Raw genomic sequence first — 16,646 nt, forward strand, 5'->3', positions numbered from 1 at the left:
CTCTCTCTCTCTCTCTCTCGCTCTCTCTCTCTCACACACTATTATATATGTTGCGTGTTCGCTAGCAAATGTTGCGCGATCCAGAAATGGCGCATGCTGCCACAAAGTATATAATCTTAAGGCGATTAGTTTTCGATTGAGGTTATTTATTCTTGATAGCATTTATATGAGATATTGATGCTACGTTCGTCAATCCGCACGTTAGCAGGCGCGAAGCTGTCACCTCTGATGGCCTCGTTCATAAGTTCCTCGATATCCCGCCTGACGTGACCTCATAACATAGTCATTAATGTCCTGCAATCTCGGCTGCACTGTGCTGCACCGCAGCCGCCGTCGCCATGCAACCCTGGGCTGCACCTAACGTTAAGCAGGCTGCAGTGGTTTGCTGCTGTAACCGCGCTGCGCAGCTTCTTTGCATCCGTATTGAGATTCGACATTCGTAGAGCTTCATCGTGGCTTCACCTGTGCGTGTGTTACAGTTCCTGGTGCGCCCGGGATCATACCTGAGGAATGCAGTGCCGAGAACAACAGCGTCACCATCGCCTGGCAACCGCACTCACAGAGCTACGTCGAAGGCAACGTGCTGGAGATCGACGATGGAAACAACGGACCATACCGGGTATGTGGCGCTGCGTGTGAACTGTCGGTATGGATGCGGAACAGAGAAATAGGAATACGATAACTTCTATTTTTAAATGCTCTTTCGAGACACGGGTTTCTTAATATAAAATCGAAAATTATGTGGTAGTGGAGAAGTCAACACAATACAAATCAACATAATAGATTCTCTCAACTTATGCGTGCGTGCGTTTGTGCGTGTGCGTGTGCGTGTGTGTGCGTGCGTGTGTATGCATGCGTGTGTGTTAAAGAGCCTCCAAATAAACCAAACCCGCACATGTCCCTACGTTAACACTTCTCCTTATCTCAACCGAGCTGATGCAGAGTTGATAGCAACCGACCCGATGCGGGTTTTATAAGAACCGAGCTCAGGATCGGTACTGCAGCAGGGAATTAGAAGTGACGAAGTTGGTGATGATAGGATGAGCACATTACATGGGTGGCGTGTAATTGCATCTTGTCATCGCTCTCACCTTTATTAAACGCGTGGGCTGTGATAATAACAGGAGTGTCATAATACGGAGGAGTATGACTCGCTCGAAACACAAAGGAATTTCAGCATTTCTATGCCATATAGTTTACCTACGATTTATTACGTGAAACTCAATATAATAAATAATAATCATGTGTGTGTGTGTGTGTGGCTTACAGGTTGTGTACTGCGGTAAGGAGACGATCTGTACTATCGACGGACTACATTTCAACTCGATGTACAACGCGCGAGTGAAGTCGTACAACTCTGCCGGCGAGGGCCCGTACAGCGAGTGCATCGCACTGCAGACTGCTGAAGGTAAGTGGGGCGGTGTGGAGCGTGTTACAGGGTGTGTGGGTCGGTGGGTGCGTTGGTAGGTGGGTGAGAGGGTGGGCTGCGTGTATTACAGGGTGACTGATGCGGTGGGTGGGGTGCGTGGGTGTGTTGGGGGAGGGGGTGAATGAGTGAGCGAGTAACTGACAGACTGACTGACTGATTGCCTGACCGACCGACCGATCGCCCGACCGACCAACGGACGAACGGACAGACCGACCGACTGACATGCGTACGAGCGTGCGTATATCTATGTTAACACTGCCGTAACAAAAACGCGCCACTGCCACGTCGCGTATATACGACCATGTAGTAAACCGCCTTGATGCTCTCTCCTACCCCTTCCGCAGTCTGACTGACTGACTGACCGACGTGCGTTCGAGCGGCGTGCATATATATGTAATCACTGCTGTGAGAAACGTGCCATGTATAGTAAATCACACTTCTCCCTCTCCCTCCCTCCCGCAGTATGTTTTATTATGTTGTTGTGTAGTGCTGCCACGTCGCGTATATACCACACTCTAGTAACTCACACTTCTTCCTCTCCCTCGCTCCCGCACAGTCGCCTGGTTCATGCTGGACGTCACCGACTCACATCCGGACCTGGTGTTCAGCAACGACAATCAGACGGTGACGTGCAACAGCTACGACGACCGCGTCGTACTCGGTAACATCGGCTTCTCGAAGGGCGTCCACTACTGGGAGGTGACCATCGACCGCTACGACAACCATCCCGATCCAGCCTTCGGCGTGGCGCGGTTCGACGTCACCAAGGACGCCATGTTAGGTGAGCGATGGTTGTGAGAGATTGAGAGAGAGAGAGAGAGAGAGAGAGAGAGAGAGAGAAAAGTGTGGAGAATTAAATAAGATACGAGGCGAGGAAGAAAACAAACGATGGCACGGACGAGGATATATAGCCGGATACCGGATATTTAGATGGTTTTCGAAATTGGTTACCGTGAAATGTTTGCGCGCGGGAGAAATAAATGCCTGGCGATGCACCACAAGAGAATAGGTCCGCGTATTTACGTAACGTCTCTATTACGGTGCGGTGAATGTCCGCTTCCGACTGCAGTAGCCATGCTGCGCACACAGGCGATATAGCTCTGCTACAGGTGCACCCACTATATATATCAGGGGTTAATAATGACAAATTTGTCATTATTTAAATTATTCAATTATTCAATTTCATTATTCAATTTTGTCATTATTAACCCCTGATATATATCGTTAAATCAAGAGTGTATAATATAGAGATACTCTATATATTATACACTCCTGGTAACATATATATAAATGTGTGTATATATATATATATATGTCGTTATAGCATCCAGGGGCCCATTGTCAGAAACATCGTAAAATCAAGACTAGTGTTAATGGTTAGATCATATATACTTACCACTAACATTATGAAAGGGGAGTATCGTTGAAAGAAACGCATCGCAAATATGGGAAAACTTACGGTCAACAAGAACATGGCGATTTGCTGTCACGAAGTTGCCGATTGGATGAAAACCAATCACAAAACTCCAATTCATATACATTTATAATACATGATGGGAATATATGCATATTATGATAGTTAATCACATATAAATATCACATATAATAACGGCATAATCGGGTGATAAAACCGCATGATCATGTTTGTATTCTGCATTGTAAGAATTAAAATATCAAAAACAAGAACACAATGGCTTGTTTTGGTACACGATCGACAGACAGGCAGTTTTCCGACGTGTTTTTCTTAAAAAAACATGTTTTACTAATACATATCACACAATACCAACATGATTGTAATTTTGAAGTGCATATGCGTTCTTTTCATCCTGCTGTGATAGTTACGAGATTCCTGCATATCGTAATGTCAAGAGAAAATTTGGTAGGATTTTTTTATTCTCGTAAATTTACGATCTTTCTGTCAATTGTCTGCGAAAAAAAGATAATGTGAAGATTAATATTAAGGCTATATTTGTTTGTTTCGAGTGGTCCCAGCTGTCTGTCTGGCGCTCTGTTCTGCAGAAAATCTCCTCCACGAGGCACAACTATCAGCAATTAGCAATTAGCAAAAGTCATTAGCGCAGTAATTCATATGCGTAATGACTCGAATGGATGCTGCCGGTGTAGGAGCAGTCATGCGCACGCACGAGCCTGCGGCCTAACGTTGACAACGCGTAGATTTTGTGACCATACCCTATATATATAGCTAGGGTGCTGTTACTATGACTACACCTCTAGGATGGTGTTACGATGACTGTACTGCTAGGATGCTGTTACTATGACTACACCTCTAGGTTGGTGTTACTATGACTACACCTCTAGGTTGGTGTTACTATGACTACACCTCTAGGTTGGTGTTACTATGACTATACTGCTAGGATGCCGTAACTATGACGATACCTCTAGGATGGTGTTACTATGACGATACCTCTAGGATGGTGTTACTATGACGATACCTCTAGGATGGTGTTACTATGACTACACCTCTAGGTTGGTGTTACTATGTCTATACCGCTAAGTTGGCGTTACTATGGCTGTACTGCTAGGGTGCTGTAACTGTGCTGTAACTATGACGATATCTCTAATATGGTTTGAATATGACCAGTACACTACTAGAGCGCTGTGACCATGACTCTATCGCTAGGTTGCTCTGACGGTAGCTGTATAGCCAGGAAGCTGCGACTATGACTACACAGCTAGTATGCTGTAGCCGTGACTACGTAGCTAGGATAGTGTGACTATAACTGCATAGCGGAAGTGCTGTGACAATGCCTACACCGCTAGATGGCCCTGAGTGTGACAACACATCAACTGTGCTGTGACTGCGATTACACAACGGAATTGTGACGCTGTGGCTATGGTTTCACATTAAGGATATTGTGACTATGGCTTCATCCTAGCAGCATCCGCTAATAGATAGGTGGGCAGATAGATAGATATTAGATCGATTAGAAATAGAAAGATAAATAGATGGATAGATAGTTAGATAGATAAATAGATAGATAGATAGATAGATAAATAGATGGCAGACAGGCAGACAGGCAGGCAGGCAGCCAGCCAACCAGGCAAGCAGCCAGGCAGGCAGGCAGATTGATAGTTAGATAGAGAGACATGAGATAGATTCGAGACAGAGGATGAGATTAGATAGATTCGAGACAGAGGATGAGATTAGATAGATTAGAAAGAGATTGATGCACTCCTACTTCATAACTATAATAGTGTAAGTATAACGATCCCGTGCCGTCCCATGCTGATTGTAATGATATCAGGAATACGTTAATAGAGATGATATAATTTATATTCAATAATTAATTCTATTCACTTCCTTCTGATAACATTGGTAACATGCCAGTGGAATTCCAAACAAACGGGCGTACGTGTTTTGATAGGTCATTTATTATAATCTCATTCGGTCATGGATCGTAATAAACCCTCAGTCTGCCAACCGAGTCGTGCTTGCAGTAGATCTTGTCTTGGCGGGCTGTGTCGTTGCGCGTTCCAAGCATCCGCAGTAAGGTTAACATTGCCTCGCCGTGGCTCGCATCTGTCTCGTTAGCTTAACATCCAGCCGTCCATTTTCTTTAATTCGTTTCACTCGCGTCTAAACGTTAAACGGATTAAACGCGATCGTTTTGCGCGAATTTTTGCGAACTCGTTCGCCTACTCAGTCATCCACGCCCCAGCAACACGCCCCGTAGTACTGGCTCGTGGTTAACTATCTCTGGCCTGTCATGACCACGCCCCTGAACCACGCCCATCTAACGCTGCGTCATGTTCGCGTTCATCATCTCCATGCACGGGTAAAATACCACGCATCGTTCGTTCGTTTGTTCGCTCGTTCGTTCGTACGCACGTTCGAACGTTCGCTCGGTCGTTCACGTTAGTTGCTGATTAAATTTATTAACCTGATTGTCGAAGGATGCCAAAGGAAGTGCAATTCCAACTGCATTGCTAACCCTTTACGTGTCGTTCGCGTTCACAATTTACACACATGCACACAAGCGCGCCCACGCGTGCGATTGTAATAATAATGATTATGATGATGATGATGATGATAATAATAATAATAATTAGTAATAATAATAGTAATAATAATAATAAGAAGAAGAAGAAGAAGAAGTGCAGAAAATTGCACTACTGGGAACAGCACACATCCTGCGAAAAATTATGGATTGAATCCCTATGTCCCAGGTTGGGACACGGTCAACCCAGAAGCCACGGGCTAATGCCGTGATCCACTTTGGAAATAATAATAATAGTGGTAGTGGTAATGGTGATGGTAGTAGTAGTGGTAGTGGTCGTAGTATGTGGTGTGTGGTATGTGGTACTTAGTAACAATAATAATAATAACAACAATAATAATAACACTGCTCTTCCCTTCGCAGGCAAAGACGACAAGGGCTGGTCGATGTACATCGACAGCAAGCGCAGCTGGTTCATCCACAACAACCAGCACTCGGCGCGCACGGACGGCGGCGTCGACAGTGGCGCCGGCTGCGTCGTCGGCGTGCTGCTCGACCTTGAGCGACACACGCTCGCCTTCTACGTCAATGACGAGCCGCACGGACCGGTCGCCTTCTCCGACCTGCACGGCGTCTTCTACCCGGCGATCTCGCTCAACCGCAACGTCACGATGACGATGCACACGGGCCTTGACCCGCCGACCGACACTGAGGGATCGGAGAGCTCTGGGATCTCGACGATGCAGTAGTGGCGCCCCCTACCTTTGCGCGCGCACCGTTACGCGGAACTGACCCCCTCCTCCGGTCGTGACCTTATTAGGGACGTTGACGCGAAGGATTGTGACGGACAGTCCGGGGTCGGTTCGCGTGGGCGGAGATGACGCGAGTTAGGCGCCCCCTGGCGGGCGGCGGCTCGGTGAGCATTCTCGTGGCACGAGCGAGAGCAAAGGTGAGGGAGGAAGGTGTAATTACCCGTCGTATATATAATGGATGAGTCAGGCAAAATGCAAATCAAACTATGTATTCTACGCGAATCACGGTGGTCGAGCGGGCGCGCGCGTGAGCACAGGTGCTCGCTGATGACCTTTTGCTGACCTTTCACTGAGGTCACGAGAAGCAATCGGTTGGGCAGCGATCCGATTCGACTGAGCGAGATTCTACTTGTATTGCGTAAGATCTCAAGTTCACACGGCCGACTGCTGGCGAGTCAATGACGTCATTTTGTCACCCTGGCCGACGGGGCTGAATCGTATGTAGTTATTTATAGAAGATACGTGGGCCCGGGGATGGGGTGGGGGTGAAGGGGGGTCTTAGTAAGGGAGATGCGGTATTCGTACAGTGAAGAGTCAGCGTCTTTCACTGCCGAAATAATGTGGGCTCTACACCGGTGGTTCTGTCGATGCCTGCAGATAGATAGATATAGGTCGACATCTGTGTGTCGTTTAAGATGGACGGATGAAAACTTGTGTGTGACATTCGTTCGCGTTTCCGTTGAATCTCGGCGCACGTTTTTCGTCACGAGCCAAGCGCTCATAATTATTCCCACTGCCACCAACAATGGCCAAAGTTCGAACGCGCTGACGTGACCCACGGGAGTAGGATTTTGGCAGTACGCTAAGACGCAGCGAACGCTTGTCGCCACCTCACTTGTAAACTTGTACATATTTGTCGGAAATGTTGCGCGTGCGGCGGGCGCGTCAGACCCCCACGCGAGGGGAGATTTTACGATATTTTCTGTAGCGTGTACATGCCTAGTTTATGTTCGACCACACTTAATTCGAAGGGAGTTCGTTTTGCGCCGTAGCGACAGGCATTTTACATATACGATAATGCACTTGCGCGCTCTTTACTCTACGGTTTACATATTATTACTGTAGGCACACTTATAGCATGCGCAGGTGTTGTTGTGTTGTTATTTTGATGTTGTGAGAAGTGTGGCCCGCGCTATTGCTCGCTGTTGCGCGCGCCACCTGGCGGTGGCTTAGTGGGCGCCTCATCTGTTAAGGGTTTTAACAGCCTCGACAGCTGATGGCAATATCTCACTGCGGGACTGCTAACAGCAGCGTTTGTACATCTCTCTTGTTTGCATCTACGCGCGTCGGCCGCATAGTAAGATGCATTTAACTTTATGAATTTAAGTAGAACTATCTCTGCCTCGGGAGCCCCGTGGGAAAGTGGGCGGGGAAGGGACGGGTAGGGCACAGCCAATTCTCGTGCGGGCGAGTACTAAATACAGCAATAAGATGACGACGACGACGTGTGCCGTACTCCCTGCGTGTGTGTGTTTAACTGATTTAAGGTGTTTTGTGTAGAATTAAGTTAATCACGTAACAAGGCAAAACAGGGCACAGACTCGCTCTCTCTCTTTCTTTCTCCCTCTCTCTCTCTCTTTCTTTCTCTCTCTCTCTCTCTTTCTTTCTCTCTCTCTCTCTCTCTTTCTCTCTCTCTCACTCACTCACTCTCGCACTCCGTCTGTTCCCATCTTTCACTACCGTTATCTATCTCGTTCGCTCTCTTCCCCTCTCTGTGTATCCCTCCCTTTGCGTCGCTGAGCAGATATTTTTGCCGAAGCAGAATTTATGACGATGCCTCGTATTGCGCGATTGTGCCAGCCACCTACGGTTCTTCATCGCTGGTGGCAAGTGAACGCCCTCGTGTGGCTTGTGACGTAACCCCAGTTATTTTCGAAACGAAATGTTTGTTTTTTTGGTTTAGCGGGCACAAGCGCTATTCTGTTGGTATTTTTCACTCCAATGAAAATTAACAGGGGCGAAAACACTGCCGGCATCTGAGAGCTCTGCAGCTTCCCTGTGCTGTCGTTAGAAGATAATTTCAGCGTTCTTTACTGGTATTATTATTGGCTTATGTAGCGGTCCCTGCTGGTATAATTCCCCTTTTAGTCCCCTGGCTATTATTTCTTAGCTACAATCAGTAATGCGCTTGCCAGAGCCCTCTCCAGCGCTCCATGCTGCCATACAGAGCCTTGTTGAGTAATTTAATCTGTCCGGAATAGATACAACAGTGTAGTTGTACGATCTACCTCATAGTCAGTCCTTGCGAAAAAATCAAATACAACACAAATTGAAACGACCGTTTTTATGCGTCAATCAAAACACTGATACACCCGGTACAGCTAGCCTGCATGCATGTTTTATTGGTGCGCCGACTAATGCAATATTCGGTTGATTAGTATTGCCTATACTCGCGTATTTCATAGTCGTCTTAAAATACGTGAAGCGTTTTTAGTTGGGAGCTCCTGAGCAGAGTTTGTTTCACATGTGTCAGAGAAGTTGTGTCTGATGAAAGTCGAGTTTTTTTCATTTTCGTCTTAAGTGAAGCAATTATTACATTGAAACGGTTGTCACGTGATTTATTTTTATTTTCATGTAATAATCTCGTGTAAGAGAAATGTTTAGTTTTTGAAACCTGTCGTGAAGTCATCATATATTTATGTTCCGCTGTATATTTATTCTCTCGTATAATCTTATAAAACGATTTAAGCAAAGGAATCGATTTCCTTTCATGAGCTTAAACTCTAACGATGGGAAAACGTACCGAAAACGGGACTTTTCCTGTAAATCACGCAATTCGACGTATAGTTATTTTAATAACCGAACTGCTCTTCGGTTAGACCACAATGAACGATGTGTTTATTTCTTACTTTGGTAGCATATAGGTGGCGCCATATTTGCGTCTGCGGCCGGTTTCCTAGTATTGGATATGGTTGGTAAAGGTACATAATTATGTCCTGGTGCACTGACTACCAACATCATACGTGCTATTATGCACCCGGGGTATTTTTGTTGGAAACCAGTGTTGTTCTTATTCTTGGTTAGTTTACGAATTTGGAGAGAGATCCGCGTTTCCTGTTGTGGAGCTCATGCAAATCATTCAAAAGTTATTTTATTGGTTCATGCCAACCGCCCGTTGTTGTTGTTTTTCGGTACTGTTTCAATTTAGGATAAGACTATTGTAACCTTCTATATAGTTGTTATATTTTTTCAGTCGCTATGTAACCGATTTCTGTTTGCCTCATTATTTCCTCGTCTAGAAAAAATTCGCCTTTGTTCGTAAAGATCTTTCGCCCACTCATTGGCTTGCAAATCAATGCTTTAATTAGTTTTAATGTGTATAAATATTAGCACATATAAAGAACGAATGTGCCGTTTACGATCGTATTAAGTGTTGTTGTTCAGAGTCACTACAAAACTGTAGTTTTTTCACCGACATTTTACAGCTACTCATCATCTATTTTTCTGCAAACTAAAAAAATAAAATGAAGAAAGATTCACGCAATTTTATGGTTGAGAAAATCAAAACCACCAATTTGCTTGTTCCTGTCCTGTCCAACATGTATATATCAACAATTCTGAATAAAATTGGAGTGAGTTTTAATTTGTGCTTTGTTTCCATTTTTGACGTTGTTGCTCTTTTTCCAGACATATATTATAGCAGAGCTTTCTTAGCACATTTATTGCTCAAATTGTGATAAAAAGCACCAGATTTGGCACACGTGTGCTTTAAGACTTGCTTAATAAAATTAATGTTGACCATAATAATTGAGGTTGGTCATAAGGAAACCTGCCTTGTTTTTCTCGAGTTGCTCTTGTCATTAACCTGGAAAAGCTTGATTGGAAATCGCGAACCTGTAGAGATCAGTCCTCCATTACGTGAAGCTGCCCCACAGAATAAAACCGGAGATCACAGATTGGTTAAATAGTAGTTAATCAATGTTATGATAAACAAGATTTACAAGTATGTGGTGGTGATGGTGACATGAAGGGCCGAGCCACTAATAAGGGACTCTTCCACGACTGCCTCTGATTAGAGTAAGTGGATTATTTCTCAGATGGATAATGATTAAGAACCGACCAGGTGTCAAGCAAAGTCTATCGAATCAACTGGTTTACAATCGGGGACTACTTGACCAGGAGTTAAGTCTGCAGACATCCCGCAAGATCTCATTTTATGAATTCTATAAAACTCGGTGAAATCATTCCTCAATAATAGGGAAGGTATAGAAACAATTGATACAGAGGTAGTGATGGAAAGCTCAGTATTCCGGACTCTGCAAAAGGTAATTGGTAATTAAGAATAGAGAATGAGACTTTAAACAGCGAATGAGCAGCCTAAGCGCAGAACGACTGTATACTGTGTATACTGCCGACACTGCTGGTTTGTGGTAGTGACGCCTATGAGCGAGCGAGGAAGAACCTCGGTCGTGCGGCGGAACGCCAGAAGCAAGGCTACGACAAGCGCGTCCAACCATCGGCCCTGACGACCAACACCTGGGTGTGGTACTTTTACCCGCCCGAAGATGTGAAGTTAGGCCGGCCTTGGACGGGCCCGTACCTCGTCCTGAAAGACGGGGGTTCGCTGAGATGGATCCAGGCGACGGAAGAGGGACCGCCGAAGGGAAGGACGGTGCCCCCGAGGGCGACTCCCAGATGGGGAAGCTGGACGAGGCCAACCGGGTTGGCCCCGCCCAAACGGCGGATGCAGACGATGAAGAAGTAACAGAAGTGGAGGTGGGGGCAGAGCAAGGAACTGCTGGGGCTGAGTGCGAGATGCCTGTCGACCAAGAGACGGTGCGACGCACGACCCCTAGTGGACTTGACGCCCTCGCCAGCCGACAGCGAAGGAGATGAAGTGGGGAAAGCGGGCATGGCAGACGAGACGGCGAGGTGGCACAAGGCCGTTGGAGCCATGGAGCATGATTACCGACCACGGGGCTTGGCGCAAATGACGCGTAGCCGGCTGCAGGTGCAGCCGCCCGCGTACTACGTCTAGAGAGATGAGTGGCAGCGGGAGGGAAGAAGAAGAGACATACGGTGGCACTAGGATAGCTGAAGCTGGTGAGATACCACTGCACGAGTCTGCGGGGAGGAGGAAATGACGAAGCATATGACGCCTCGTGAGTCTCCTGCGAGTGATGGTCACACTCGCGGGGGTACGACTCCTCCTTTCCGACACCGCCGGATGTGTTAGCGGAGCAGACGGGGATGGCACGTGTCGATCTGGAGTATCGACGCGGGTGGTGGGGTCACGCCCACTGCCCGTGTGGGCAGATATCGCCTTGCCCGCGGTGACCCGCCGAGGAGCGGGTTGCGTGTTGTCACCCGAGCGCCGGCGACGTAATTGCTGCTCGACTGACTACACAGATGGTGGCTGGCAGAAGACGCACAGCGAAAAAGCGAAGCCCACCTGTCGCCGTGGGTCATGGACTCTTCCCTCTTTGTGGAACACTCATAGCACGTGGTGATACAGTGGCACTTGGTGAGACTGAGACTGAGACAGGAACACGTGGTGAGACTGAGACTGAGACAGGAACACGTGGTGAGACTGAGACAGTAACACATTGTGAGACTGAGACAGTAACACGTGACAAGACCGAGACCATAGCACGTGGTGAGAACTACGGCAGAGCGTCGGCAAGTGAGTTCCCGGGGGCCAGGGAGCCTACAGGATCGCCGTCGACGCCGAATGTTCTACCGGCCCGTGGACGCGTGGGAGGAACTTCGCGTAGTGCCGGGGCCCACTAAGCGCCCCGTGCCGCGATCAGTTTATTTTGTAGTTGCGCATTCTTTTGTGATGTTTACCGCTGGGCGGTTGCCCCTCGTTCTTAGCGGAGTGTGTATTAACAATGTGCGGTTGTTTCTAGTGGTTCAAGTGTCATCTGCTATGTTTTATTTTCATTTGATAGTATAAATTGAGCAGGGGCTTTTCAATTTTAAGTTGGGGGGAATGTAGCAGATTCGCTTTTAGAATCGTGCATCGATGTGCAGTTTATTTCACGGGAGATGGCGCTAGCCGCGAGGACGATTCCAGGAAGGGGAGAACAAAGGAAGAAAACGGCGCGAAGAAGGAGATACGCCTGAGAGTGATGGCGGCAGTGTTTTAGAATGTGTCCGTTTTTAATTAACCGTTTAATTAACCGTGCGCGTACTGTAATTTATAGTGCTATTGTGAGTGCCTCGTAGTGCGCGTACGGTACTAGTAGTAGTACTACTACTAGTGTGGTAATGTAGAATATCTGTACGGAACGTATACTGTACGTCTGTAGCCTCAGTGTAGAGATAAATACGGTACGGTTACAGGCTACAGCGCGTTTGAAATATGTCATACATTCATATAGTGTATTACCGTACTTTAGTATTAGTGTAGCTAGTACCGTAGCTGTAGCTGCATGTAGCTGTATGCTGTAGCTAGTACCGTAGCTGTAGCTGTATGCTGTAGCTGTAGCTGTATGCTGTAGCCAGTACCGTAGCTGTAGCTGTATGCTGTAGCTAGTACCGTAGCTGTAGCTGTATGCTGTAGCTAGTACCGTAGCTGTAGCTGTATGCTGTAGCCAGTACCGTCGCTGTAGCTGTATGCTGTAGCTAGTACCGTAGCTGTAGCTGTATGCTGTAATTAAGCTAACGCTGACCCTTGCGGGTTTTTCCCCAACGAATTTACATTTCTCCCCGCGAATCGAGCTTCCACATATTTTGTACACCAGGGGGCGCCACCGAAAGTGACACCCCTCGTTAGACAGTCTATTGTGTAGTATTTGTAGAACGTATTTGTGGTGTATAGGCACTGGTGTTTAAATAGCACGTAATAATTGTTAGTTCGCGTGTTACGGTGGCGTGAGGGTCTTTCGCGTCGAATCGCGCGCGACGATCAGAGCGAACGTGCCGCTGTCGCGGTGTTGGTAGATGTGTGACGCGAGGATAAAGCAATGGGTATCTAGTAAATAAACACTTCTAGTTCCACTTGTTACTGCCTACTTCTCACTTCTCACTTCATGACCGGCACCCCCCCCCTCCGTATCTCACTTTATGACCGCCCCCCCCCCTCCGTATATCTCACTGGACGGCCGGAACCCCCCCCCCCCCTTCTCGGCGCTCGGGTGTTTGACTGCCTCTGCCTCGTCGCGTCCTAGTGATCGAATCGGTAAAGGACGGGGAGTAACGGCCCTGTCAGGGTGCGCGGCGACAACGGCAACCATACTATACCACGGCCAAGGGTAGTAGTCGACGCGGTCAGTTAGGCGATCGGAGAGAGGGAGAAAACCGTTACATTATGTTAAGGAATAAAACGGTTTGAAACGCGCAAAATGGAGTGCTGACTAGATTTTCTTCTATCTCAACATTGTACACATAGGCCTACTGGAAAAGGGGCAATGCATGTCACTGGTGGTTTGAATGCGGCCGTGGCGGTGGCGGTGCGGTGCGGCGGCGTGGTGCCGGCCGGTGCGCGTGCCGGTGCGGGCCGGTGGCGGGCCTGGTGCGGGCTTGGCGTGGCGGTGCGCGGCGGGCGGGGGGGGGCGGTGGTTGCGGGCGATGGTGGAGAAGGAGGAAGAAGAAAAAACGCAAAAGAAGAAGAAGAAAAAGAAAAAGAAGTAGAAGAAGGAGACGAAGAAGAAGAAGAAGAGGACGAGGAGAAGAAGAAGACGCGGGAGGAGGGTGACGAGAGCGAGTATGAGAGGCGGACTCACGATAAAGTATGATATACATATTATATATATATATATAATATATAATATATAATATATATATATAATATTATATTATATATATATATATAATAATCAAACATACATCGTATTTTTTAGTTATTTCGTTGCATTTCTTGTCTTTAGTTTTAATAAAAATATTTAGTGCAGAATCTGTCTGTTTTTGTGGATGATTTTCTATCCGCTGTGATTTCACTTGAAAGGGTTTAGTTCAATTACACTACGATACTACATTTTTTAGAATGGCATTTACTACGGGCCACGAGATACCCTTACAATTAGTATGAATTTACACTCGCAATAAAAATAATTACACATTTGGAATTATTACACAAAAATACACTATTAGTATGTTGCGCATATGTGGAGTTTCAGATTGTCAGCGATTGCGTACACAGCCACGTAGCTCCGTATTTGTTCGCGGTCACGCATGCGTACTTGCGTCGTCCGAATGTGCGTGCGTGCATGTGTAATTACGTGCGTCCGTGCGTGCGTGTATGTGTAGTTGCGTGCGTGCGTGAAGCGTGATGTTGTAGTTCAGATAAAACAGTGAAACAACGGAATTTAGGCTACGAAAACCGTTGAAAGGTGATAATAAAACATTGATCGTCTCTATCCGGATATAATGAATCCAATACAGGCAGTTATCGAACAGTTATTGCTATAAATGCTTTGCAGTATAACTGGATGGTGGTCTTTCTGAAAACTTATTGAAAAGCAAGAAGTTGTAAGAACGGGAAAAAGAGAAAGAACAGTGGGCTAAGTAGGATTCCACTTAAATTATCATCACCTTTTCCACTGTTTGCCAGAAAATTAATATGCACGTACTTCTGCGAAAAACAGCATATAATTGATTGCTGACGTCTTCGATTTATTTACGCTATTGTAGCGCGTTACACTAATAATGTTTAAAAATAGACTTCAAAAATTACTTCTAAAATAGACGAAAGTGTGTTTTCTGCGGAAATAGTGCTATTCGAAATCGTGTTGTAATCCAGAGGCACCAAACATCATTTTGTACGCTTGATGAAACTTCTGGCTTAGTTTCATCATCAACGTGGTTTTTTCAATCTCCGACTTCTCCCTGGAATTATTTTTAAAAATAAGTACAGAATACGCACGTACGCCCAGAAACACACGCCGGGTAAACCGATTAATTATGACAAAGCCCCTACTAATATAACAATCGGGAAATATACACTCTGAGAAAGTACGTAATATAAAATAATACAACACAAATCCAATCACATAGTATCAACAAAAAACAACAACAACCGACAAACAAAGAACATTGACAAATATTAAATTATAACAAACAACAACAATAATAACAATAACAACAACATCACACGCCTTTACGCATAAGTTTCCTGTGTTTCTGGTACATCGTTTGTGGCAGCCAATCATAGTTTGCCTTCGGGTTTGTTTTCATCTTTTTGAAGCTAGTGGCTTCAGCGATCAGGTCGACTTGATCCTCAGTGAGTTCCCTACCCAGATATTCGGCTATCTTACGGATGCTTGCCTTGGGATCCTATAAAAAGATCCCATATAATAGCAAGGAGAGAGAAAAGTACAATGATAAAATGGTAGCAAATAAACATCAGTTTTATTTACTACCAATGTGTAGTCTCTATCGCCTAATAATTTTACGTAAATGCCATCAAATGCTCCTCTACAACCCACATTCTTAGATACCTATCTTTTGTGAATTCATGCACAGTGGCGTACGTACGGCATGCCATTGCGGGAATTTGCCCAATGTATATATTGGGATGTTTATTATCAGTGAGTAGATAATTATGGAATTCCGGCTATTATTCTACTCCTGATGTTAATCATATAATCATATAATTATGACAAAAGGTGAAAACCATGCAATGGGAGGCACGCTATTTACCTAGCTCCCTCATGCGTTTCCAGACCAAGCTAGAACTTGACATAATCTCTTAGCGTTACGTGATTAGGTCATTAATTTGCCGCCATGATGGCGGCCACGAGTATACGTGAGCTCGTTAATTTCCACTAAAGGTGTTGAACAACAGTAGAGGCCGTCCATAGGCTGCAGGCCTGAATAAGCATCGAACAGAAATTAATTAAAAATACTCACACTGTTACTGCACTTCACAAAACATACACTTTTATTCATGTTAAATAACTACAGATTCATGCTCTGTGGCTCCCTCGAAACTTTTGCCAGCTCTATGATGCGAATTTCTGGCAAAGTTGTCTGAAACACCATTTCATACAAAAAACACCAACCGGTCGCTGTGACTACCTGACGGAATGTCACGAATACACAACAAGAATAATTTTACTTAATCTTACTAATGCTTTCTCGACGTCCACGAGGCATCCACCTTGCCGTGCATAATGCTAATTATTGCATCTAGGTGCCGAATTTCGGCGAAAAAAAATGCAAAAAGGCCTTTCTAGAACGAAGTAGACGGTGAACAAATCGCGGACGCTTACTGGTATATGCCACCTCGTGAGTGTACGTTATAGTACGTGAGCTCGTTAATTTCCACTAAACGTCAACGAGGGGCGGAGCCAGGGCCACGTGCACCTAAGCAGCCACCACGCGTAGAGAGGCCCGTCCTTTGCTACATTTTCTTTCTCTTCGGTTCTGCATTCTCACTGGCCTCCTCTCCTGCGAGGTACAACGCTGTAACAATCGTGCTTGTTTTAATCTACCAGCGGCGCGATCCCATACGTGATCATACTCGTGGTGGCCGTTGGTTTCCAATTTATTATTTGTGTATTA

The 16,646-nt window shown here is 45.9% G+C and overlaps 2 protein-coding genes across 2 annotated transcripts in view; one reads left to right on the forward strand and one right to left on the reverse strand.

Moving 5' to 3' along the window:
• LOC106812311 (E3 ubiquitin-protein ligase TRIM9-like) overlaps positions 1-9,783 on the forward strand; it is a 17,137-nt gene extending 7,354 nt beyond the window's left edge. Inside the window, exons 2-5 of the mRNA XM_014816152.1 lie at positions 480-619; positions 1,270-1,408; positions 1,986-2,210; positions 5,812-9,783. Of these exons, the coding sequence (XP_014671638.1) occupies positions 480-619; positions 1,270-1,408; positions 1,986-2,210; positions 5,812-6,137 (830 nt within the window). The 3' untranslated portion in view covers positions 6,138-9,783. The remainder of the gene's footprint in view (positions 1-479; positions 620-1,269; positions 1,409-1,985; positions 2,211-5,811) is intronic.
• A 5,447-nt stretch (positions 9,784-15,230) lies between these two features.
• Positions 15,231-16,646, reverse strand: part of LOC106812312 (alkaline phosphatase-like) — a 26,092-nt gene continuing 24,676 nt past the window's right edge. Inside the window, exons 8-9 of the mRNA XM_014816153.1 lie at positions 16,045-16,112; positions 15,231-15,416 (exon numbers count right to left, since the gene is read on the reverse strand). Coding sequence (XP_014671639.1) covers positions 15,231-15,416; positions 16,045-16,112 — 254 coding nt within the window. The remainder of the gene's footprint in view (positions 15,417-16,044; positions 16,113-16,646) is intronic.

The sequence above is a fragment of the Priapulus caudatus genome, unplaced genomic scaffold (genome assembly GCF_000485595.1).
Source record: "Priapulus caudatus unplaced genomic scaffold, Priapulus_caudatus-5.0.1 Scaffold633, whole genome shotgun sequence".
NCBI classification, from domain to species: domain Eukaryota; kingdom Metazoa; phylum Priapulida; class Priapulimorpha; order Priapulimorphida; family Priapulidae; genus Priapulus; species Priapulus caudatus.